The sequence below is a fragment of the Scatophagus argus genome, chromosome 22 (assembly GCF_020382885.2).
Source record: "Scatophagus argus isolate fScaArg1 chromosome 22, fScaArg1.pri, whole genome shotgun sequence".
Classification (NCBI taxonomy): Eukaryota; Metazoa; Chordata; class Actinopteri; family Scatophagidae; genus Scatophagus; species Scatophagus argus.
Window position 1 is genome coordinate 1,520,398 of NC_058514.1, and position 22,760 is coordinate 1,543,157.

Below are 22,760 nucleotides of genomic sequence, written 5' to 3' on the forward strand. Positions count from 1 at the left end.
CACAGAGCCCTGACCTCAACCCCATCCAACACCTTTGGGATGAACTGGAACGGAGATTGTGAGCCAGGCCTTTTGGTCCAACATCAGTGTGTGAGCTCCCACAGAAACGCTGCACAGGTTAAAGTTTGTCATACTGTGAACAAAACAGTTTGGGCAGTTTTGCAGTTTTCTGGGACAGTTTGAAAGGCTGATATGTTGAGCCACTTGTGACAGTCAGTCACTGAACTGGCGACACTAATCTCCACCTTGTCCACATCAAATTGGTGCTGATTGAACAAATCTTCTGTGCTGACAGATTGAATGTGTGTGTGTGTGTGTGTGTGTGAAGGCCTGCTGCACATAGATACGGTCGCCAAGCTGCGATTGGACAATCGCTGTTTGAGTCTGAACGCTTTGCTTCAGGTGAGAAGCAGGTGAGATTCAGGTGATGCTTCACCTGTCTGGTGATGGTGAGCTGTTAAAGGTGAAGTTTTGTTGTGTTTTGTTTCTCTGCACCTCACTGATGAGATTCTCAGCTGCTTCAAATTCATGAAAAATATCAGCACAGCAGCAGCTGCACTTCCTGACAAAACTACAGCTGAAAGTCTGCACCAGCCGCATGGATTATGGTAATGTGTCAGAGGCCAGGTGCATGATGGGAATGGAGATGAGTGTGACGGGGCTGGTTTGTTAGGATATGAGGCAGATTATGGAAATATGGTCTGGATTTTAGATCCTCCAAAGCTGCGAGACTTAGAGAGTCTTATCTCAAACAGATTAACTTTCTGTGGAGGTCTGTCTCTCTGTCACCCTGTCTGTCTGTCTGACACCCTGTCTGTCTGTCTCTCTGTCACCCTGTCTGTCTGTCTGACACCCTGTCTGTCTGTCTGCCTGTCTGTCCATCCGTCTCTGTTCTCGTCTTCTTTCTGTCTGTCTTCACAGATGTGCACAGACATTCATAGAGGATGAAGGTGGCCTTTAAACCTCTGCAGTGACTCCTGAGACCTCGTCCTGGACCACCGGACCCTCCTGAAGTGCAGCTGAAATGCAGACTGTCCGTCTGTGTCAGTCTCTGATTTTCAGGTAAATCGAGGCTTTTTTCTGCCGTCTGTGGTTTCAGAGAAAAGAGTGAATCAGCATCGCCGCCTTTTTACTAAATGAGGTTTCAATTACCGGCGGACAGATGAGCGTTTCAGAGACGTTGTACCTGTCGCTCATCCCTCCAGCTTCATTAGCTTCCTGTTTCTGAACTTCGCCTCTCATCTCCTTCGCCGTGTCGGTTTAAATGAGCTGTCGATCAGCCGGCCGGTCGCTCCCCCCCAGCCACAATTACTCCGACATTATTACCTCAGCGTACGAGACGGAGGATTAAAAACACTTTCGCTGCTGTCGGTTCACTTTAACGCGAGCACAAGCTGAAAAAGCTGAGAACAACACCTGATGCTGAGTGGAGGAGATGTCAGAATATTCATTGTGACTTTGATTCAGCTGAAACAGAAGAATGAGATGCTGAACTATCACAGCTGGACACAACATAAGCGAGGGACAAAAAACAAAACCTTTCATTGTCCTCAAGGACACCCACAATCTTCTCAAGGACCCGTACAGCCTCTTAAAGAACCCCCGAATGGAACAAGAGCCTCTGAAATGCGGCCTCCTCAAGGTTCACTGCAGACTCCTCAAAGACCCCTTGAATCTGCTCAAGGTTGTCTATAATGGTGTCAAACACATATCAACCTTTCAAATGATGCCTACAACCTCCTCAGGGACCTGTATAACCTCCTTAAAGAATCCTTAAATCTCCCCAAGGATTCCCGCAAACTTTCAAGGACTCCAACTTTCTTAATAATTTGTTCTCTGCAAATACCCCAACAGCTTCTTTTGTGCTCCTACAGCTTCCCTCAAGCAACCAATACAGCCTCCTTAAGGACCTCTGCAACTGTTTTTAAGGACCAATACGACCTCCGCACAGATCCCAACAACCTTTTTAATGACCCCTGCAGGGTCCAGAAAGACCACTATGATCACTACAGCTTCCCCGGGAACCCAAAAGGCCTTTGACAACCTTCTTAATTACTCCGACAACCCCTTCAGAGAGTCCTGCCATCTCAGCATAGACCCGTCAGTGAGTCCAATAACCCCTACAGCCTCCCCAAGGACCCCTAAAACCCATTCAATGATCCATGCAACCTTCAGATGTCTACACCCTCTTCTAAAAAGGCCACCCAGAAATATTCAGAAATTGTACTCAAAGACCATCAAAACATCCTTAAAGGCTCCTACTTATTTGCTCATCTATCTAGTACGTAGAGTGAAGTAGAAGAGATACACAGTAGTAGTAGTAATATTTGGAAACCTCCCCCACAAGATGAAATGAAACGGCAGAGGAAGACTGAATCCAGCAGATGGCGCCAGATCACCATAAAACCATCCAGGTGTCACTGAGTGACTTTGGTGAGTGATTTTGCTGTCAGAGTGAGACCTCTTCACTCCATCACAGACTCTTCGTTCCTGGTTTAAGTCTTAACATCTTAGGCATATTTATTTCACATTGTTTTATTTGAAGTGAAAACATTGGTTCAATAAAGTCCCCTCAAAAAGGGAATCAAACGTTAGCGTCCATCTTGTTTTTGCAAAACATTTTCTAATCTGTAACAAAACAACACACATTTACTTCAGATTAGGTTTTGTTTGTTTGTTTGTTTGTGTAACTTTACATGAAGATTGTTAAACACTGATTCGAAACACAGTAACCTTAATGAACCTGAACATGAATGAGGTTAAACGAGACGAGCCTGAATGAATCCCCACTCTGTTTCATTCATAAACCTGTTGAAAAAGTGCGAGCTAAGCTCCGCCCCTCCGGACGGGAGACCCGCTGATGAATAAGTAACATTCATCCCATGAAGCGACAGACAGACTCGTCTGTGAAGTGTCTCACCTCGACAGCAGCGGGAGACTCGTGGCTGCGCCGCCGCAGTCAGACAGCGGACAGGTAAGTTCAGGTGCTTGTCCTCTCAGCTCTGCGCTCGCTTTGCTTGACGTGCGTGTGGCACATCTGTACTGTGTGATGTTGTACAGCCTTCCTGTTGGCTGCCTGACAGGACTCTGTGCGCCTGCAGCTCGCTTGTATAAAACATCCCCACAGATCTCGTTCTGACGCGAACTGTGGCCTGAGTTCACCTCTCAGGACTTGCAGGACTTTTCTGTGAGCTGCACCCGCTCACTCACTTCGTTTCTGTTGCATTTAGAACATTTTTCTATGGATCTTTTAAGTTTTCCATAAACTTAACTGAGGGTCCACTTGCTGTCCTCTTCTGAGCGTTCACCTGCAGCTTGTGGTCCTTGAAGTCCTTGTCAAGTGGACCTTGAGGGAAGAGTTTTTTCTGGCACCAGTTTTCGAGACAGAACTTTAAATGTGAAGATTAAACTAAATGCACCTCAACTAAATTTACAAGAAATTAAGTAGCTTAAAGAAAACTAAAGTAAAATCATATTTAAAAAACGAGGTTAAATCAGACCCAGTGAATCAACAGACAGACGGGTGTCCCGCAGAGTTTGACACCGACTGTACCGACCGTCCACCCGGATGTTCTGGCTTCGTTTTTGGACAGCTCACAGGTCGTCCATCTTTTACACATTGTCACTGATAAGGACACGATTACTGAAGGTCCTGCAGAGTCTGTTCTGCTTCTGGAAAGTCTCGGTTTTCTTGTCGACCTTGACCCAGTACTGATCGTGTATGGAGTCTATTTGACCTTGTCTTGAATGTGCAGGTTCGGCCCGCAAGGCGTGAAAACAAGCAGGGAGATCTGAGCAGTTCAGCTGATCTCGGACCTGTTTAACAGACAGGTGGAGGTTAACGACGTGCTACCTGACAGCACCCGTCCCTCATAATCCACATTCCAGATTCTTGCCCTGTGGCTGTCCGGTCACGTTCGCCGTCACTCCGCGTTAGGACCCACAGGTACGCGCACTGCGTGATCCCCGCAGCTGCTCTCAAGGTGATGAGTCACGAGGCCTCTGCTGACTCACACGGCCTGAGTGTGCGGGGCAGCTGTGATTGTGTGGTTGGTGATGTTGATCCCGCTGAAGATGATCGGATGTGATACCGTACTGGGTCTTAAAGTCACAGAGTCGACCTTTAACCAACAGTTTACATGCAAAGATTTGTGAAAGTGAAAACTGTATGAACATCAGCTGAACTAATTAGTGAATAAGACCCTCTGGTTTTTCAACTAAGATTAAAAAAGTTACAAATCAGGAGCTTTTAAAAAGAAATTCTTAAAAATGAGAAAGTTTAAAGTAAAATTAAATAGTTTGTCTCAGCTAAAACAACATCACGGGACACAAATCAACTGAAGCAAACCAAGTGGGGCCCAGTGAAGACTTCCTGTTTGTTAACTCGTCTGACTGACAGCCTGCTGAAGGGGTCTGCTCACAGCCAATCACATTAACTCATTAGTTTGAATTCCTTAACAGCAGCGGCAACACCTGCAGTGATGTCATCCCTCCTCCTCGCCCTCTTCCCCTTCCTCGTCCTCGCCCCCGCCTCGGCGTTGGAGTTCCGTTACCATAGCAACCGTGAGATCGAGCAGTACCTCCTCCAGGTCAACGCCTCCAACCCTGACATCACACACCTGTACAGCATCGGCCAGTCAGTCAGAGGTAACGGCACACCTGCCTGTCATCCTGACATCCTGAGCTGTCTGTTTGTCTGCCTGTCTGTCAGCCTGCCTGCCTGCCTGTCTGCCTGTCTTTCTGTCTGCCTGTCTGTCTGTCTGGTTGCCTGTCTGTCTGCCTGCTGGCCTGTCTTTCTGTCTGTCTACCTGTCAGTTTGCCTGCCTATCTGTCTGCCTGCCTGTCTATCTGACTGTCTGTCTGCCTGTCTGTCTGCCTGCCTGTCTATCTGACTGTCTGTCTGCCTGTCTGTTTGCCTGCCTGTCTGTTTGCCTGCCTACCTGTCAGCCTGTCTGCCTGCCTGCCCATCTGTTTGCCTGCCTACCTGTCTGCCTGTCTGCCTGCCTGCCTGTCTGCCTGTCTGTCTGTCTGTCTGCCTGCCTGCCTGCCAGCCTGTCTGCCTGCCTGTCTGCCTGTCTTTGGTGACCTGATTGGGAAACTTCATCAGCAGGCGTTTTGGTTTTGTTGTTGCAAATGAAGGTCCTGCCTCTGCAGTTTATGCATTTGGATTAGTTTGCATTGAGAGGGAGAAAGAGACTTTCCACACACGCACACACGTGATGATGTTTGACTGGTTAAGTTTCGGATGTCAGTCGCTATGGTAACCACGACACTGACTGAGCCGCGGTTGCCTCTTGGTGTTTGTGTGATCATCTAACGGGACTGCAAACTGCTGGTTAATTTTATCAGGGACGCCTTAATCTGGCTAATCGCTCACACACACACGCACACACAGACACACACACAGACACACACAGCTAATCTGTGCTAATCTGGGACACCAGCTGGCCTGAGTCCAGCCTGTGTTTCTGTGTGTGTGTGTGTGTGTGTGCATCATCTCGTCCATCTGCAGCTCACCAGTTTTTCCCTCATGTTGCTGTGATGACTTGTTCACACTTTATGACTTGTTTACTGCAGAGTGTGTGTGTGTTTCTGTGTGTGTGTGCGCGCGTGTGTTTATGTGTGTGTGTGTGTGTGAGAGAGAGACTTGCTGAAATGTGCAGAGCTTCATTCACTAATCTTCTGTCTCCAACGTTCAAAACTCTTTCAGCAGTCGTGTTTACGCGGAAACACGAACTCGTCCCAGGCTGCATGTGAACGTTCACCATCTGAAACTTCCTGTCAGGTCATCTTTTTACCTGGTTACCTTACGAACCCTCGCATCCAGCCCCACACACACACACACACACACACACACACACACACACTCAGCCTGCCTCTGAATCTGATGAAGGTGCTGATGACCAACACATTAAACATTAAACCAGTCGGACTGACTGGTTTAATGTTTACTGTGTTGGTACTGATTTCAGGTTTGGTTTGCTCGCCGGTCGGACTCTTCTTGGTAGACTTTGGCTCCACGGAGCTCAGCTTCCAGAACAAAATAAAACACTCAGTGTTCTGCTTTTGTTTACAGATGCAGCAGTTGGTGACTCCTTCAAACCAACAGCGTTTTTGTTTGAATCTTTTCAGCTTTGTAAAGTCAGACCCAAAACCCTCCCTGTGAGAGAAGTGGACTCCTTGTCTTTGGAGAAGGAGGTGCAGGGTGCAGGACTCGGGCAGGATGAGGTGGACTTTGACTGTTCCAACGCAGTCAGAGTTGATGGATCATCTTTGGTCTTGTTGTTTCTGTTTCCTGGGTTTAGGTGTTTGTGTGTTCATGAATAACTCTACATATAAATTGCTCCATTTCCGTTCTAAGTTTAACACAAGGACAAGTTGATTATCTTGGTTTCTGAGACTCCTTCACTTGCAGTCGTTCATCCCAACACCGACTGGTGCAGCTTCACAGTCTGCTTCCTCCTGAGCGTTCAGCGTTCACTGAGAGGTGAACTGAGTGGAACGCGTCACATCGGAGCCAAACTTGACATTAACTCAGACTAACGCAGACTGACTGTACGCTTTCCGTTGTACGTTTTTCCCTCTCAGGTCAGCAGCTGTGGGTGTTGGCTCTGGGTCGCAGTCCTCGCCGTCACACCGTCGGCATCCCGGAGTTCAAATATGTGGCTAATATGCATGGAAACGAGGTGAACACACACACACACACACACACACAAAGCAGGACCCCTCCCTGTTGACAGGAAGTGAGACTAAAAGGAGACTAAAGAGATCAACAAAAGCCATTCAGAGTCAACCACTCCACACACACTGTTGTATTCAGGCTGCAGACTGTGTGTGTGTGTGTGTGTGTTAGTCTGAGTTGAAACTGGGCAGTACGCTGAGTCAACATTAAGTTGTTAGACAGCATTAGAAAACAGGCTTCATGCTGTGGTCTCCAGTCTGACAGCAGAGGAGGACGTTCATGTTTGGTGTCAAAGCTCTGAACTTGTCACTTCCTGTCACGCTTCAGAGGACGGAAAATATATCCTCTCTTCCATGAGCCGCAGCTTTGCATTCAGCAAGATTTAATCGGCGAGCAAAACTCTCGCTGAGTTCAATCGAATCAGAACAATCGCTTTATGTTCTTTGCCTCATGTGAAAATGTATTTACTCAAACTTCAAAAGACGTGAGGCAAATAAATAGGAGGAAGGAAGTGAAAAAATCTCAATTAAAAAAATCCTGTGTAAGCGACCTCTGACCAGCATCTGGTTGCTGTGGCAACGGTCACACAGCGTGTGTGTGTGTGTGTTTGTGTGTGTGTGTGTGAAGTCAATGGAAATGTCCTTAAATAGACAAGTCACGCCTGGACACACACTCGCACACACAGTCAACAAACAGTCAGTGGAGTGTGTCGGCCCAGAGGAAGCTTCCAGCAAAAGGCCTTTTCACTGCACACACACACACACACACACACACATTATAACAGCAGGAATGTAAGCTCAGTGGAAACGTTGAAAAGGGTGCAGAGATCATCTGCTGTGTGTGTTTCTGTGAGCAGCTCACAGAAAAAACCTCTTCGTTTGTCCCGTTTGAGTTTCAGTTACTGTAAGTTATTTTGCGTGACAGACTGACGTCGATTCTTTGCTGACTCGGTGTTTCCTGCCTTGTTTGCATTAGAAGTGAAGTGTTCAGTTCATTTTGGTCCCATCCAAGACTTGAGACTTGATTTGAAATGAAGAGACTCGAGCAGCTCTGCGAACAGCCGGAGCAGATGTCAGCAGCGTTTGTCTGCTGATCTCACTGATCCTGAGTCAGCTCAGTTATGTGACATCACACAGAAACCTGCTGACGTCACACTCGGATGAAGAATCTGTACCCGAGTTTCTCAGCCTTCACTGCTTAGCTTCAGCTTCATGGACGATCGTGTCCGGCAGACGTTCATGGTCCCCAGAAGACGAATCCCAGGCACGTCTCCTGGAACGCCACGAGCAGGTTCTCTTTTGTGCTTCGGACTGAGTTGGCTGTCATGAAATCTGTTGCAGACTCTCGACTGATGGCACGAGAGGAAAAGTCGGGGGATCAGCGTCTATCAGAAAGTCACCAGGTGTTTAAACAGCGTGTGCGACTGTGGTTCGCTGTGATTGGCTGAAAGGCAGGAGAAAATCAGCAGTGCAGCATCGGCACCATTTTCCACTGCAGCTCCTCCAGCTGTGGACGACGCTCTGGAACAAATAATCAACTTTACAAGAACCAATTTTGAAACCTTGAGATGGAAGACATTTTTGGAAGAAAGTTAAACCCTGAACCTGCCTGTGACTCTCAGCTCCAAGCCCACTGATGACTTCAATGGCTCACAGATATGAAGTTTCACATTTGTATAATTGGGTCTCAGAGGAAGAGAAAAGAAAAGAGGGAGGCAGTTTAGGTGAGTGTTGGAGGGAAATAAAATGGTGGCTGGAGGCAGAGCCAGTCCAGACAAGAGTGTGTGTGTGTGTGTGTGTGTGTAGCGGTTTAGTACACACACACACACACACACACCTTTCCCACCCTTCTCTCTTTCTCCCCCCTGAGGCTCTCATTCATTCACAAAATACCATCCGATCAGCCTGTGACTCGTCTCTGGATCGCGTTTCGATTCCCTGCTGACTCACGACATCACTTCCTCCCCCGCTGTTTTCCATCAGGAGACAGCATGCGGCCTGGCTGACTCACGTCCCGTTAAAAGACAGAGACTGGGTGCGGACGAATGCATGCTGGTGTCAAACTGAGCGGGATGAGGGAGTCTGCTAATGACTGTGACTCCAGACTTCATTCAACTTTTAGTCAAATTAACATCCAGAAGTGACTCAGTATTTCTACAGGACTTCCTGGGACTTAATCACATAAATTTATGTCGATGTAGGTTCTCAGTCATGCGGGTCATGCTATTTGAGTGTAAGTAAGTGCTAGAAGCGAAGGCGACCGGATATCTTTAGGGGGTTGAAGACATTTCGGATGAGAGGTTAAACGTCTTCAACCACCCGAAGGTCAGTTTGCCTTCGCTTTCACCTAACACAAAAATGTTGTGTGTGTGCAGGTTCTCGGGCGGGTGCTGATGCTCCAGCTAATCGATGACCTGGTGCGCGGTTACCGTGGAAACGAAACATGGTCGCTGCGGTTACTGAACAGCACCCGAATCCACATCCTGCCGACGATGAACCCCGACGGCTTTGAAGCATCAAACACAGACTGCCAGTACAGCACGGGCAGGTACACACTCACTCACACACACACGCACACACAGTCGAGTGTGTGAGGGTCCGTCTCCACCCGCAGACTTACGCTGATCACAGCAGCTTTAAGGCACCTTCTCGAAGTTACAAACTGAAACAGAGTGGCTGCTGGTCACAAACATGTCAACCGTCTGCGTCATGCAGGGTTAATGTGTGTGTGTGAGTGTGTGTGTGTGTGTGAGTGTGTGTGTGACTGAATCAGAGTTGTCAAAACAAACTATAAAGATACAGGCTTGTATAGACTAAACTGTGCAATGCTCCAACGCCCAAAACACTCTGATACGCAGGAAACCAGACACACACTGTGAAGATCTGTATCTCACCCACACACACACACACACACACACACACAGGTTGCAGTCACAGTAAAAGCCTTTAAGTGTCTAATTATGAGTGTTTTGTCCTCTTCTAATGTGCTGTGTGTGTGTGAGTGTGTGTTTCCATGTTTTTGTGTTAATCACAGTGTGGGCACGTAAATCAACGGTCTCGTTTCAGGGTCTCACAAAGAGCTTTTAAACCATTGAACACAGGGTTTGGATTCAGTGTGTGTGTGTGTGTGTGTGTGTGTGTCAGGTCATCTCCTTCCAAACCATATAAGGAATCGTTTTACTGAAGCAAATGAGCCAGTGAGCTGAGATTATCTGAGCAGTTTGAAGCGAACATAATCAGTTTGAGTTAAATGTGAGATGTAAACGCTGATGTATTGTTGTTTACTGATTTTTACAAAAACAAAACTCGATGCTGTGGTTCAGCGTTCAGGTGAATGAAGAGATAGAAAACTTGCGGTTGTTAATTGTTGTTTTCAGGTTTAATCGCAGGCTTAAATTTCAATCTTGTTGTCGCTGAGTTTTTTTTAAACCGTAAACAACCAGAGTCAAAATGCAAACAAAGAAGAATCCAACCATTAAAAATATCAGTCCCAGCATTTACTTTTTTGATTTTCTAAAATGAAAATCATTGGGCGGCACGGTGGTGCAGTGGTGGTTAGTGCTGTGGCCTCACAGTCAGAGGGTTCCAGGTTCGAATCCCGGTCTGGGCCCTTCTGTCTGGCTCCAGCCTCCCCTCCCATGACCCTGACAGATTGGTGGTATAGAAAATGGATGGATGAAAAACGATGACACCTTTAACAGGTTGAAGTTGGGATTAAAATGTTTCACATGACAACTAAAGTCAGACCCAAAGTTGTCTTTAGGCGTGTTTCTGAAGTCGTGTCGTGACGACACAAACACAAACAGCCTGTTTACTTCGTGTTCTCTGTGGAGCTGAGAGCTTTTCTGCTGCTCTGCTGAGTAAATAAAGACGCTTGCCTCACACGAGTGCCTTGCACATGGGAGCCTCGGCAGCAGCGGCTGTTGCTCTTGGACTGACTGCGTTATTTCTTCAATTAATCGTCTGTTAAGTTTCCCAAAAATGCTGCAAGTGCTGTTGGTCCACCATTTCGGTCCAGACTGAAGTATCTGAGCACCTGCTTGGCGTCTGGCAGTGAAACTCGGACAGCCGCGACTCTGCTGCTGAACCCTCACTCTGAAAGCTTCCGGTGCATGGTTCATGGATGGAGTCCCAGGAGATGTTCGGTTTGTCTCTGTCTGTTTCAGGTTCAACTATAATGGCGTTGATCTGAACAGGAACTTCCCCGACGCTTTCGCTGGTCTCCAAAGGCAACAGCAGCTCAGCGAGGAGAAGCGGGAGCCAGAGGTCGGACAGCAACTCGCCTGCTTTGTTTTTCCTGTTGTGTGTGTTACGTACTGTCACATCTTTGCTGCTCACGTGATATTACATGAATAAAAAGCAGAGTAAGTAAACGTGATGTGTTTGAGGTCCCCTGTGTGACTGTCATGTGTTTCAGGTCAGGGCTGTGATGGGCTGGTTGAGGACTGAGAGTTTCGTTCTCTCTGCCAACCTCCATGGAGGAGCTCTGGTGGCCAGTTATCCTTACGACAACAGCAACGGAGGTAGTTTGACGGCGGCACAGCGTGACCGATTTGTTGGTTTAGTCCACGGCTGAAGGGAGCCAACATGAAGGTTTCTCTGAACAAGAAGGAAGCTCAAAGTTAAACAACAATAACACAACAATTTGAGGAGAGTAAGACAAAACTAGGTGGTCCACAACAAGCCAGCGACGATGTTTTGGTAAATATTTAGAGCAGTTCTTCCTTTATCTGAATGTGCAGAGCAGAGCGATGAGACAGGAAACAGGCTCTCGGGCTCCCATGAATGTTGTCAAACAGCGACGGATAAATACACAAGCGGAGAACAAAACAAAACAACAGCGAATCCTGCGCTTTTCTGGGTAAACGCACTGCTGAGGAACCAGACAGGCTCTTTTGCTGAAGTGGATTTGGAGATTCTGCACTCCACAGATGAGAGTGACTGAGCTAAATGCTAACATGAGAGCAAGATGACAAAGCTAACGTGACGTTTAGCAGGTGTTGGTGTTCTGTGTCCATGGTAAGAATATACGACTCACACCTCTTCCTGCCCGTTTCTCCAGGCAGCGAGCAGGTGGGCGGGGCCAGCATCACCCCCGATGACGACGTGTTCGTTCACCTGGCCAAGGTGTACTCCCACAGCCACGCCTCCATGCACCAGGGTGGCCGCTGTGACGACAGCAGGCCGTTCCTGGAGGGCATCATCAACGGGTACCAGTGGTATCCTCTGTCAGGTCAGCACGACTCAGCACGAGTCAGCACGAGTCAGCACAGCAGCACACAGAGGTCTGTTTGATATACAGATTAGAGAATTTCTTAAAATCCCTGAACCTGAACCTCAGCAGCCAGCTGTGACTTCATAGCCCAGACCAGACTTTAAAGAGCAGCGTTATGAAAGGCTGCAGGGGTTCAAATGAAGCTACCTGAGGCGAGATGGAGCTTCTGCGTGCGAAGCTTCATGAAGGAGGCCCAGTGTGTTCAAGGTGAAGGTCTGGGTGGACTTCAGTGCAGATAATGACACAGATACTGAAGACAGAAATGTCGCCCATCTGCCTCCTCTGGTTTCCTGCGGCAGAAACTTGATCTTTGCAACCCGATCAGCTGACTAACAGCAGCTTTGCCTCCGAGGAGCCGAACGCAAAGACGTTTCTGCTCGTTTGGTGCAACAACCAGAGTTTTAAATTCAGAAAACTTTATGACAATAATATTTAATGACATCTTCAGCCAATATGCACATTTGTGTCTGTGTACACTTGCTCTATACATGTTTTCCTCTGTGTGTGTGTGTGTGTGTGTGTGTGTGTGTGTGCGCAGGTGGGATGCAGGACTATAACTATGTGTGGGCTCAGTGTTTTGAGTTGACTCTGGAGATTTCCTGCTGCAAGTTTCCTCCAGCTAACCAACTTCCTGCTATGTGGATGGACAACAGGAAGGCTCTGCTAGCCTTCATCCAGCAGGTCCACCTGGGTCAGTACCTGTCGGTCCGGCCGTCCGTCTGTCTGTCTGTCTGTGTGTTTACCCGTATGTCTCTCACCTGGTTTTAAACTGAAACTGATCAGGATCAGTACTTAATATTCACCTTTGTGTGTATGTGTGTGTGTATGTCAGGGGTGAAAGGTCGTGTGTTCGATGGCTCTGGCGTGCCGGTACAGAACGCGGTGGTGGAGGTCAAAGGTCGCAGGAACATGTGTCCATTCAGAACTGACCGACATGGAGAATACTACAGACTGCTGCTGCCTGGAAACTACAGCTTCACAGTAAAAGCACACAGATGCACTTTGATAAACCGGCAGCTTCCTGTTCCAGCTTGTTATCACATCACTGGTGTACCTGAAGCTAAGGCTAAAGGCTAATGCAGCCGTCATGTTCCTGCTGACGTAGCTGCCACGTCAGCTTTGGACTCTGCCGGAATTCACACGATTTAGTGGAACTAAACTGAAGATTCATTTCTTATTGTTTTCAGAGCAGTAAAGCAAATATCCTCCAGCTCATTTCAGAGAAACTGTGTATAGCTGAACTACGGTTGAATGAGTGCTTGGTGTTTGTAAATTTGTACGTTTCAAAGATACTTTGCAGCCATGAACACAGCGACGTGTCATGTGACGTTACCTTTCCGTGTCTGTGATTGACAGGTGACCTACCCTGGTCACGAGGTTTTGACGGAGACGCTTACCATCCCATACGGTCCTGATCACTACTCCGCCATGAAACACGACTTCCTGTTACGACACATCACCACGACGACCGGCCACACCTCCACTAACATCACCCAGGCCAACCCCACCCCTCCCTGTAACCACACGTCGCACCTGGAGGCGGGCGGAGTCGTCACCACGCCAACGTGGACAGCGATAGGTGCGGGGCTCGGCCTGGTGGCGGCGCTACGATTGTTGATTGACTGAAACGGCCCCTGCTTGGTGTCATCGCCGCGGGCTTGAAGCATCAGCCTGTAAGAAATCAAAGAAAGGACAAAAACATGCGATCCACCGGAGGTTTCTGAAGCCTGGCGTTCGGGTTTACGTCTTGTCACCAGCTTTGCCTCCGCAGAACAAGTCTAATTTGAGGTCAAAGGGGTGAGCTAAAGTGGAATGTAAATCTCTGGTTACTGCAGAAAGTTCATATGCATGTCCTCGGAAACAGGAGGACAAACAGGTGCAGGAAGCTTAGGGACGCAGTGACCGAGCTTCCTGCAGGGCTAACAGTCCTTTTGACAGCGCTGTGGTTTACTGGAGCACTTGAACAGAATGAAGCCAGTGTAAAGTTAAATAACGCCAACTATGAAGTCAAAGCATCTGCTGTGTAAAAGGCCTTTGGTGAATCAGTGTGTGGCTGGCTAAGTGGCTTGCTAACTAGCCATCTTGTGTATCACTATGTGTTTAACATTTGCTCTGTGTGACAATCAAGCATCCTTCAGGGAAATTCACTGTTTTTTAATCCAAAATCCAAAAGCCACCATCTGCCAGTCAAAATGGAGTCAGTTTGCTGTTCACGGAGCAGCAAAAACCCCATCAGTAATGACCTGCTGCTGTGCTGGAGAAGACATGTTAGATACAAGCTAATTTTACAACACAGTGACGTCTGTTGTATTTAAATTTGTGTTCATAAAGGATCTCAGGAGTAAAAAGCTCTTGTGCCTGAGGACTTTGTCTTCCTGCTGAGATGTTGCAGCATGTGAAGGAGCGCTGGCAGCGATCAGGTTCATGACGTGTGGTGGAGCTGCACCATGTAATTTTAGAAGCGAGGAGGAGCACTTTAAAAGTAGCACTTGCAGGGACAGGATGCTGTCTTTGGAAAGGGTCGTAATTAAGAACGTGACGGCAGCATCGACGTGAGCTGTGAAGCTAAGTGATCCCAATGACGCCACACATTAATCATCAATCTGAACTCTCTGAGGTGCGTTTGATTTACGACATGTTAATGCAGAAAGGATTCTGCTTATTTTAGTCCCCGACCGGGGAGCTGCTGGACTCAATTCAAAATGTAAACAAATACAGGTTAAATATAATGTAGCTCAATCTGTAGGACGCGCCTAACTGACTCCAGGGTTGTACTACCTGTTTACGTCACTATTCCAGTTCCAAACTTTAGAGCATGATTAATCGCTAAATAAGACAAACAATAACAGGAGCTACAACATCCAAATTTAAACTTGTTTCATATAACATACTCGGAAAGTCTAGTGTCATTCAGTACCCGTAGGTTACACGGTTCATATACTTCTACACAGTATACACACACACACACACTCACACAGGTGTACTGAGTTCAGAGCAGCTCCAATAACAACACAAACCTGTTGTGTGAGGCTTCTTTTAGCACAAGGTCAGAGGTCAGCAAACATCCTCACTCCTCCTGAAACCCATCGGCCTTCTGCACACACCCCCCCCCCCCCCAGACTTTTGCCAAATATTGTGTTTTTCTACTTTTGTACTGTTGAATATTAAATGTTGCTTTGACAAAATAATCCTTTGTGCCTTGTTGTGGCTGTGGTGACTGCAGGCTTCAGTCACACCCAAAACACCAGATGTTTCATAAGTTGTTGTTGCACCTCTTCTGGTTCGCACTGCAAAGCAACACGCTGAATCCCAGCTGACCTGAAGTGTCAGTTAGTCCGCTTGTCGAAGGAAAATCTCACATTTAATGTACAAACAAAAAGGAATTGAAGGAGTTAATTGTGTCTTGCTTTCATTTTTCATTTATTAAGTAACAAACTGCTGTCAAAAAGCAGCAATGGATCAACTAAATTTTTTTTAATTTATATATGTAGCCTAATCTTTCCCTCTTAAATGTTATGGAAGTATAAAGTAAGTTTAAAGTACCTCAAAAGTACTTGAGTCAATGCCGTTACCTTCTTCCGCTGCTAAACAAACAGCTGGATGAACCTGACCTGCTGATGTTCCGTCTGACGGTCAGCAGGGGGCGCTGTTCGGCCTTCTTCATTGCAGCGCCGGCGTTTAAGAGGTGCAGAAGAAAATCATGTCGCTATGTTTTTCTTATCACGATAACTTTAGTTTTAATAAAGCACAAATAAGTTTTTCTTTTTCACACAGAACTTCCACTCAACATGAACAAACACGAAGATGCTTCACCAAAACTCCCTCCTGCCGTTTGGTGAGTATTTTTACTTTCACACGTGTTTTTGTTTGCTGATACTTTCACTTTGAAATGTGTGTATTATTAAAGAAAACTGCTACTTACAGTTAAATAGTTTTACTCCAGTAAATCTTGACTCTAACAATACTTTTAAAATCTGATTACCAGCCGGTCAATAATACGTTATGTGGTGGTAAATGAGACGACACTGCCCCCTTGTGTTCTTAACGAAGAACTACACAGATTTAACAGACTATCAGACTGTCCGTTTTTCCCTTTATATTTTGGGCAGAAACGAGCTCCCATCATTTAAAAGAAAGTCACAAACAGCTGGAAATAGTTTATTTTTATAATTACAAGAGGCATGACAAAAGATCCATGACATGTTGACATAAATACATACATGTGTAAGAAGAGACGGTGGGTTCACATCCGTCGCAGCCTTTAGAGTCTCTTTGGCACTGCAGAGGCTGTGAGGACGTGCTGATGGCAGTGCTGCGTTCACATTTCATCCAGGGGTTCAGTGTGAAGGTCTGAACACATTCAGCTTCACACAGCTTTCAAACGTTCTGTTTCAATAACAATCACACGGAGTCCGAGCAGGCTGGTGCTGCAGCAGCTTCATCTTCCCAAGGGTGATGGCCACAGAAGACGAGAGAGAGACAGGAAGTGGCCTACACCTGTAGTCCATCCTGCCACTATGGAGGTCCAGCTCAGTCGGAGCCTTCCTGGTTCTCTAAGATGGGATCTGAGGTCACAGAGTAAATGTGACGTGAATGAACCCCAGTTTGGTTAGGTTTAAGAAGATTCTGCTTTGGGTTCAAATTAGCATAAAGTCCATGTAGGGTCAAACACAGGACTTACTTACTTTAACCAAAATCACGATTCTTTACTTTTTGTCATTATTCTGAAATATCCCACGATGGTGGCAGGAATCCAAATGCACCGTGTGTACAAACATATTGTGATCTCTTGCGTAATGATTAGGTAAAGTTTGCATGTGTGCTATTGTATGTAAATTCACGTGTTTACCTGTCAGTGTGCTGCTGATGTTGGGAGGAGACACAATGAGCACGGCGCTGCCAGGCGTTATCCCAGAATGCACCACTGGACCATCAACAGAGGGGGAACTCAGCTCCTGAAACACACACACACACGATTAAACAACTTTATGTTTAGAAAGGACCAGGCGCTTTTCAAATTAAAGGCATGCGTTTTGTGCAGCCGTGTTAAGGAGGGACATAAGTAACGGATTGGGACAAGTCAGTAATTATAATTTGTATAAAAAAACATATTGAAAGCCCATGTTCATACCTTGTCTGTGAAACCATCTGTGATTGGCTCCTGAGTTTCCGTGACAACACTCTCTGAGCTCTCCAGGAGACTCGTGGCTTCGAGGCCGTCGTCCTCGCCCTGTCCCTCCACGACCAGCTGTGACTGGCCGAGAGGGTCTGAGGAGGCGGGATCAGAGGTGACCGTCTGGATGATGACACCATCTCCGGAGCAGAGGCCGTCCGCCTGTGGAGGTGAAACACACACACACACACACACACACACACGCACACACAGAAGTGTTAGCTGCTGCTCAAACTAACAAACAGCAGGACTGAAAACAAACTGAGCATCAGAACTGACCGACAGGCTGTGGAGGATGATGTGTTCGTGCGATGAGGGGGAGGAGCCTGTCGTCAGGGTAACCGTGCTGTTACTGGCTAAACTAAGCGGAAGGCCCTGACTGGCGGAGAGGCCGAGCGGCAGGCCCTGACTGGACGTGGTCTGGAGGTAGTAGGTTCCCGGGGTGCCGGTGGGCTGCAGGTGGAAGGACTGGAACAGAAAAAGGAGACGAGGAAACTTCTCTGTTAAAATGACTTCCTCTGAGCATCCCTGATTCAGACCTCAGAGATTTGGATTTTCAAGTCACAGTGACTTTCCTTCTACTTTAAAATACTTGGACATAAATCTGCCTAACTAAAAATGTCCACTGAGGAGCGCTGAAGTTTAGTAATTAGTACTCGGAGACCACGCAAATTTCAAATCACGTTTCCTGTAGTGTAACCGCGTTGTGCTTACAGGCAGGATCTCGAAGGTCTGCAGGGCTCCGGCGTTCAGGGTGATGGTTTCACTGTCGCTGGCTGCTGCTGAAGCATCTGAGGCTTACAGAGAAACGCAGTCAGGAATCAACGATACGAAGCTTACGAGATTTAACCGGAAATCTTCGGTGGTACACAGAGATGCTCACCCAGGTGTGTGATCTGCAACGGGATCTGCACGGGAATCTGCAGCGCAGCCACAGAGCTGGGGGCGGGGCTACTGCCGCCACCGCCGCCGCCCTCCTCCAGTCGGGTGAGTCGAATCTGGAGCGAGGAGGATGAGGAGGACGAGGGACTTCCTGGTCCAGAGGAAGTCTGTGAGGATGTCATGAGCTCCTGGAGACCCTTCAGGAGGACTGAGGACACACACACAAAGTTTAATATGAATAATAATAATAATGATGATAATTGCAAGACAAATATCAGACAAAATTTAAACACTAATATCTGTGTGTGTGAGTGTGTGTGTGTGTGTGTGTACCACTAAAGGGGATCTCCTTGTGATTGGCGACTTGTCTCTTGATGCTCCACCACTTGGATCGCAGCCACTGAGGTGATCTGACGCTGCTCCACCCGCCTGCCAGATCCTCCCACTTGATTTCATTCTCATCCTCCACTTCCAGCTCTGATATCCTGAAACACATCGCGACAGATTCATGTCGTTTGTTATGAGGATTAACTCATGCAAGCGCGTGCACACACACACGCACACACACACACCTGCGTATGAGGTTGAGATCGTCCTCCTTCATCCACTCTGTTCCTCCGCTGTGCTTCCAGTTCAGGTAGTTCAACCATTTCGACCGACACTGTTTCTCCGAGCGCGTGCGAACCTGATCGGCGACCGTCGCCCAGGAAACGCCTCCTGTGACCGCCGACCCCGGCGTCACGCCCGCCATCTCGTACACGACCTCAGCGAGGCGCCTCTCCTCCTCCTCACTCCATTTACCTGAGACAGGAATTCATATGAAAAGGACGAACCCTAAGAACACGATTTTAACCCGTTTGATTTCGCCGTTTCCCGCTGGTGCGTCACTGTTGTCAGAGATCCACAGTCAGACAACAGAATCCCTGCGAGATGAAGACCAACAGACGGAAAGCTCTGCGCACCTGTGTTGCACGTGTCCTTCATGAGACGGCAGCGGTCTTTGACAGAAGACGCACTGCGACCCAGAGCTGCTCCGATGGTCGCCCAGTCGTTCCCGTGCTTCTCCCTCAGCCTGAGCGCAACATGGAAACAATAAGTTCATGTGTGTTTTCAGGCGAAAAGTAAAAAAGAAGACCCAGAAACCACTCACTCACGTTTTTAGCTTCTCTATCTCCTCAGCAGTGTACCTGCAGGAACAAACACACAACAAATGACTGTTTACACTGTGAAAACAACAGAGCGCTGATGTGTTTCCGTCTGCTTTTCCCTGCAGACTCACTTGCCGACGTGGTTTCGGTTGTCGTACATTCGCAGGACTCGTCTGTAGACGGCGAACAGCGGCCTGTTTAAGCCCAAAGCCACTGAGCGGTAGAAATCCTTCCTCTCCTCTTTGGACATCTCAAAAATGATCTCTGCTGGGTCGTCGATGCCTCGGCCCTGAAACACACACACACACACACACACACAAAGTCAGGCAACAGGTGTGCGCAGACGAGATGTTCAGGTGCAGTTCAGAGCAGAAACAAAAGCAGCTGCGGCGACAGGAAGTTAACAAACCTTCACGTATCGATCGATGTTGCTGATCAGAATGTCGATCTCCTCTTTAGACCACATGCCCTGCTTCCACTTGTGACCTAAACAGGCAGAAATGGTGAATAAAACACCCGTTTACTGCTTTTACAAAGCAAGAAGAGAGAAGTTGTGCCTCCACAGTTAACAGAACCTGCCAACAGTCAGGTGAGCTTGCTGTAAATTCTGTATTTACATCAGGCTAAAAAAATACGAAATCGTGATGTGAAAACATCTGGATTTTTAACATGCTGACCCAAGTTAAAATCTGATTAAGTTTTCCTGACAGAGATACACATAATATTTGCATCTTTACTACAGAGACTGCTTTTTGAGGAGAACATTAACAATGCAACACAAAAATAACTCAAACGCACATTAAATCAAGTGTTTTCAGACCCCAGAAACTCGCAGGTGGTGAAGCAGGTTTTTCAGCCCTGAGTACCGTCTGCGAGGCTTCCCTCTCATGTACCTTTGTTAGCCAGTGTGTCTTTGTCTTCTTTGGTAGTGAACCAGGCCTGACTGACAGGAGACACCTCAGTCTTCTGGCTGGACGAGGAAGAGTCCTCATCCTCCTGCAGAATCTACACACACAAAAGCATTTTCAGACCACAGCCACAAAGGCATCTGCACACTGGTTAACATCTGGATTTGCAGCCCTGTGATAGTGAATGAGACCAGCTCTTACAAAAGGTCTTGTTTTTTTAGGATGCAGACAAAGAAGAACAAAGAAACAGAATGAGAGAAAAGGAACCTGAATCTGAGCGACTCCCTCCTCAGAGAGCTCAGCATCTGCCGTGGCCGTCATCGTCACCTCGAAGCCTTCGTCGCTCTCCGACACTGACGAGAAGAAAGAGAGGAAGAAGACGCCGTCAGAGCTGCAGCGCAGAGTATCTCAGGTTTATTTACACACAACAAAATCTTTATTAGTTTGCAGATTCTGCAGGAGGTCTGAGGGTTGAACTGGGGTCAGGGTGGACTTTGGGGTTAGACATTAAGACGGTGATACAAACACAAAACGTCTTACTCGGTAAGGTGACCACGGAGAACTGAGGCGTGACCGAGTCTTCCTGTTCATCTGCAGAGAGACGCAGTTTCTTCTGAAGGGGCTCCGAGTCCTCGTCTACACACACACAAATTTACATCTTTTATTTACCATCAGAGAACTTTTGGGATTTTTGCCTGGTTTAGAAAATTTCACCAGTACTGAAAAACCACAAGTTCTCACAATGACATTCCTCTACGCCCCAACGCAACAGTTAACAGTCCAAAACAGAGAGATTCAGTTTACTATCACATAGGATATGTAAATTAACAGGTTAACTGGATAAACTGAAAACATGCTGGGAATCTAAATGGTTGCTTTGTTGGCTAAATAAGACTATTTAAACTCAATTAAGTGACATGTGACAGTCCCAAAGTGGAGATTATACCAGCGTTAATTTCACATGCTTTAACTTGTACCCACACACAATCACCTGTCAGTGGTGTTATGTATTTGTAATGCACACTGTTAGTGAGGCATTGGTGTGTGTGTGTGTGTTAACCCACCATTGGTAGGACAGTGCAGGATGATGCTTCCATCGTTGTCCTGAGTGAGTGTGACGGACTTGACGGCTTCTAACGCTGCAGCCTCGTCATCCTCCGCCGCTGAGCTCATCGTTCACCTGGTGATCAATACGCCACAGTTGCTGCTGGTTTGTGCCGTAAATACCAGTAAGGGAAGCAATTTTACCGCTCGGCACACATTCAAATGATGCTGTGACAGAAAAAGCAGAACTGGCATCAGACACACCTGACCTTCAGCATTTCATCGTACTGTTTGTGTTGTGGGAGAATCAGGTTTACATGGTCTCAGCTAATGATTATTTTTCTGTATGACTGATACAAATTAATTTCTGAAAACAAAAAAACTTAAAAAAAAATATCTATAAGAGTATTAATACAAATACTATTTAGATTCTGTATGTGTTGAATTTGCAAAGTATTAAAGTAAATAAGTAGTAACTGAAAGTATGCCTATTTAAACCCATATTGCATACCAGCAGAGATATTCAACTCCCACCTCAATACTTGTGATATTTTTACTGATTAGAAGTTGGGGTCGGTAAACTCCGGTGAGAAATGACAGATCAATAAGTAGGTTATAGGAGTAAAAATCTAAAATTATATTCTGAGTTTCGGCAGACAGACCGACGTACTGCCTTCCACTGTTTTTCAGTGTAAACAGAGCAATGTTCACACAGGCAGGTCAGCTCGGTAAATTAGCCATAATATGTCAAAATGCAATGCGTGCGTTTGTCTGTATCTTTGCCGAACTGCAGGCAGCGTCACTTGTCAACTTCCACTTCAATTTAAAATCAGTGGTTTATTTACTGCTCGACTTTCGGCAAGAATATGCAGAACTGGCATGTTTTCAAACAGAGTTTGGCGTGAGGTCCCAAGTATAGCAATTGGAAACACTGCCGAAAACCCAAGGGATTCATCCTAGGGACAGATACGTGACTTCATGTGATATAAACTAAAAAACGCTAGGGGTACACTGGCGTTATAATTCACAAAACCAGTAATGTAGCTATGCTAAATTGTGTTTCCAGAGGGCAGACAGTATTCCGCTAATGATGAAGCTTTGGTGCTAACCACTAGCATCCAGCAAGCGTCTCGGCTAAATGAAAGACGAAAAATCTCCGGCGCCATGTTAGTCGACAAGGTGAAGCGTCTATGCGGTTTAACGGTGTTCAGGGACTTTATTTTTTTATTTTTTTCCCACTTTCAGGCTCCTCTGCGCTCCCCCTGACTCTGACCACCAAACAGAAAGTGAATTTTACTTTTGATTTGGCTACTTACTTCCTGTTTTTGGTCCGGGGACTTGTGAGTTACCAGGATGAAGGTAAGTGCCAGGATGGAGGCTCGGTCGTTCGAAGGCCGGTGGGTTGCCAGATAAGAAGCTTTTCCGTAAGATGTATTGTTGCACTTGTGCCCTAAAACTAACAAAAAGAAAATTATTTATATTTATTTTCTGCTCTAGTCACTACTTTTACTTCAAGTGTGTTTCATTTTGAAATTTTGGGCTAAAAATTTAGTAAGCTTAACATTTCATTAACATTTCAGTTCATTCTTCACCTTGGAAATAATTTTGAATTGAATTTTGCGTAAGAGATGTGTGATGTGGTTGAGAAA

The 22,760-nt window shown here is 46.7% G+C and overlaps 2 protein-coding genes across 5 annotated transcripts; one reads left to right on the forward strand and one right to left on the reverse strand.

The window, feature by feature from the left end:
* Positions 1-2,751: 2,751 nt before the first annotated feature.
* cpm (carboxypeptidase M) lies at positions 2,752-15,430 on the forward strand. Of its 2 annotated transcripts, none has more exons than XM_046379399.1 (10): positions 2,752-2,974; positions 4,465-4,647; positions 6,589-6,686; positions 9,057-9,229; positions 10,848-10,947; positions 11,099-11,204; positions 11,744-11,914; positions 12,495-12,647; positions 12,789-12,937; positions 13,313-15,430. In XM_046379399.1, exons 2-10 carry the CDS (start codon positions 4,482-4,484, stop codon positions 13,580-13,582), a joined length of 1,386 nt encoding a protein of 461 aa, XP_046235355.1. In that variant the 5' UTR covers positions 2,752-2,974; positions 4,465-4,481; the 3' UTR covers positions 13,583-15,430. The 2 variants fall into 2 exon arrangements, with proteins under 2 accessions (XP_046235355.1, XP_046235354.1); XM_046379398.1 differs by having other exon boundaries at positions 2,754-2,974; positions 4,462-4,647; positions 13,313-15,427.
* A 668-nt stretch (positions 15,431-16,098) lies between these two features.
* dmtf1 (cyclin D binding myb-like transcription factor 1) lies at positions 16,099-22,551 on the reverse strand. 3 transcript variants are annotated; one of them, XM_046379223.1, is made up of 17 exons: positions 22,428-22,551; positions 21,132-21,339; positions 20,608-20,703; positions 20,335-20,420; positions 20,053-20,164; positions 19,569-19,645; positions 19,291-19,448; positions 19,166-19,198; positions 18,974-19,083; positions 18,584-18,812; positions 18,345-18,496; positions 18,013-18,219; positions 17,844-17,920; positions 17,409-17,597; positions 17,088-17,291; positions 16,806-16,911; positions 16,099-16,521 (listed from the first exon to the last, which is right to left on the reverse strand). In XM_046379223.1, the coding sequence occupies exons 2-17, from the start codon at positions 21,238-21,240 to the stop codon at positions 16,487-16,489; spliced, it is 1,980 nt and encodes a 659-aa protein (XP_046235179.1). In that variant the 5' UTR covers positions 21,241-21,339; positions 22,428-22,551; the 3' UTR covers positions 16,099-16,486. The 3 variants fall into 3 exon arrangements, with proteins under 3 accessions (XP_046235179.1, XP_046235177.1, XP_046235178.1); XM_046379221.1 differs by having other exon boundaries at positions 17,844-17,926; XM_046379222.1 differs by having other exon boundaries at positions 17,844-17,926; positions 21,132-21,247; positions 22,428-22,500.
* Between the last annotated feature and the right edge of the window lie 209 nt (positions 22,552-22,760).

Coding starts and splice junctions, on each gene's coding strand:
- cpm (XM_046379399.1), top strand. CDS start 4,482: ATGTCATCCCTCCTCCTCGCCCTCTTCCCCTTCCTCGTCCTCGCCCCC. Junction 4,648..6,588: donor CATCGGCCAGTCAGTCAGAG/GTAACGGCACAC, acceptor TTTCCCTCTCAG/GTCAGCAGCTGTGGGTGTTG. Junction 6,687..9,056: donor CTAATATGCATGGAAACGAG/GTGAACACACAC, acceptor GTGTGTGTGCAG/GTTCTCGGGCGGGTGCTGAT.
- dmtf1 (XM_046379221.1), bottom strand. CDS start 21,240: ATGAGCTCAGCGGCGGAGGATGACGAGGCTGCAGCGTTAGAAGCCGTC. Junction 20,421..20,607: donor CTCCGTGGTCACCTTACCGA/GTAAGACGTTTT, acceptor TCTTCTCGTCAG/TGTCGGAGAGCGACGAAGGC. Junction 19,449..19,568: donor ACATCGATCGATACGTGAAG/GTTTGTTAACTT, acceptor TGTGTGTTTCAG/GGCCGAGGCATCGACGACCC.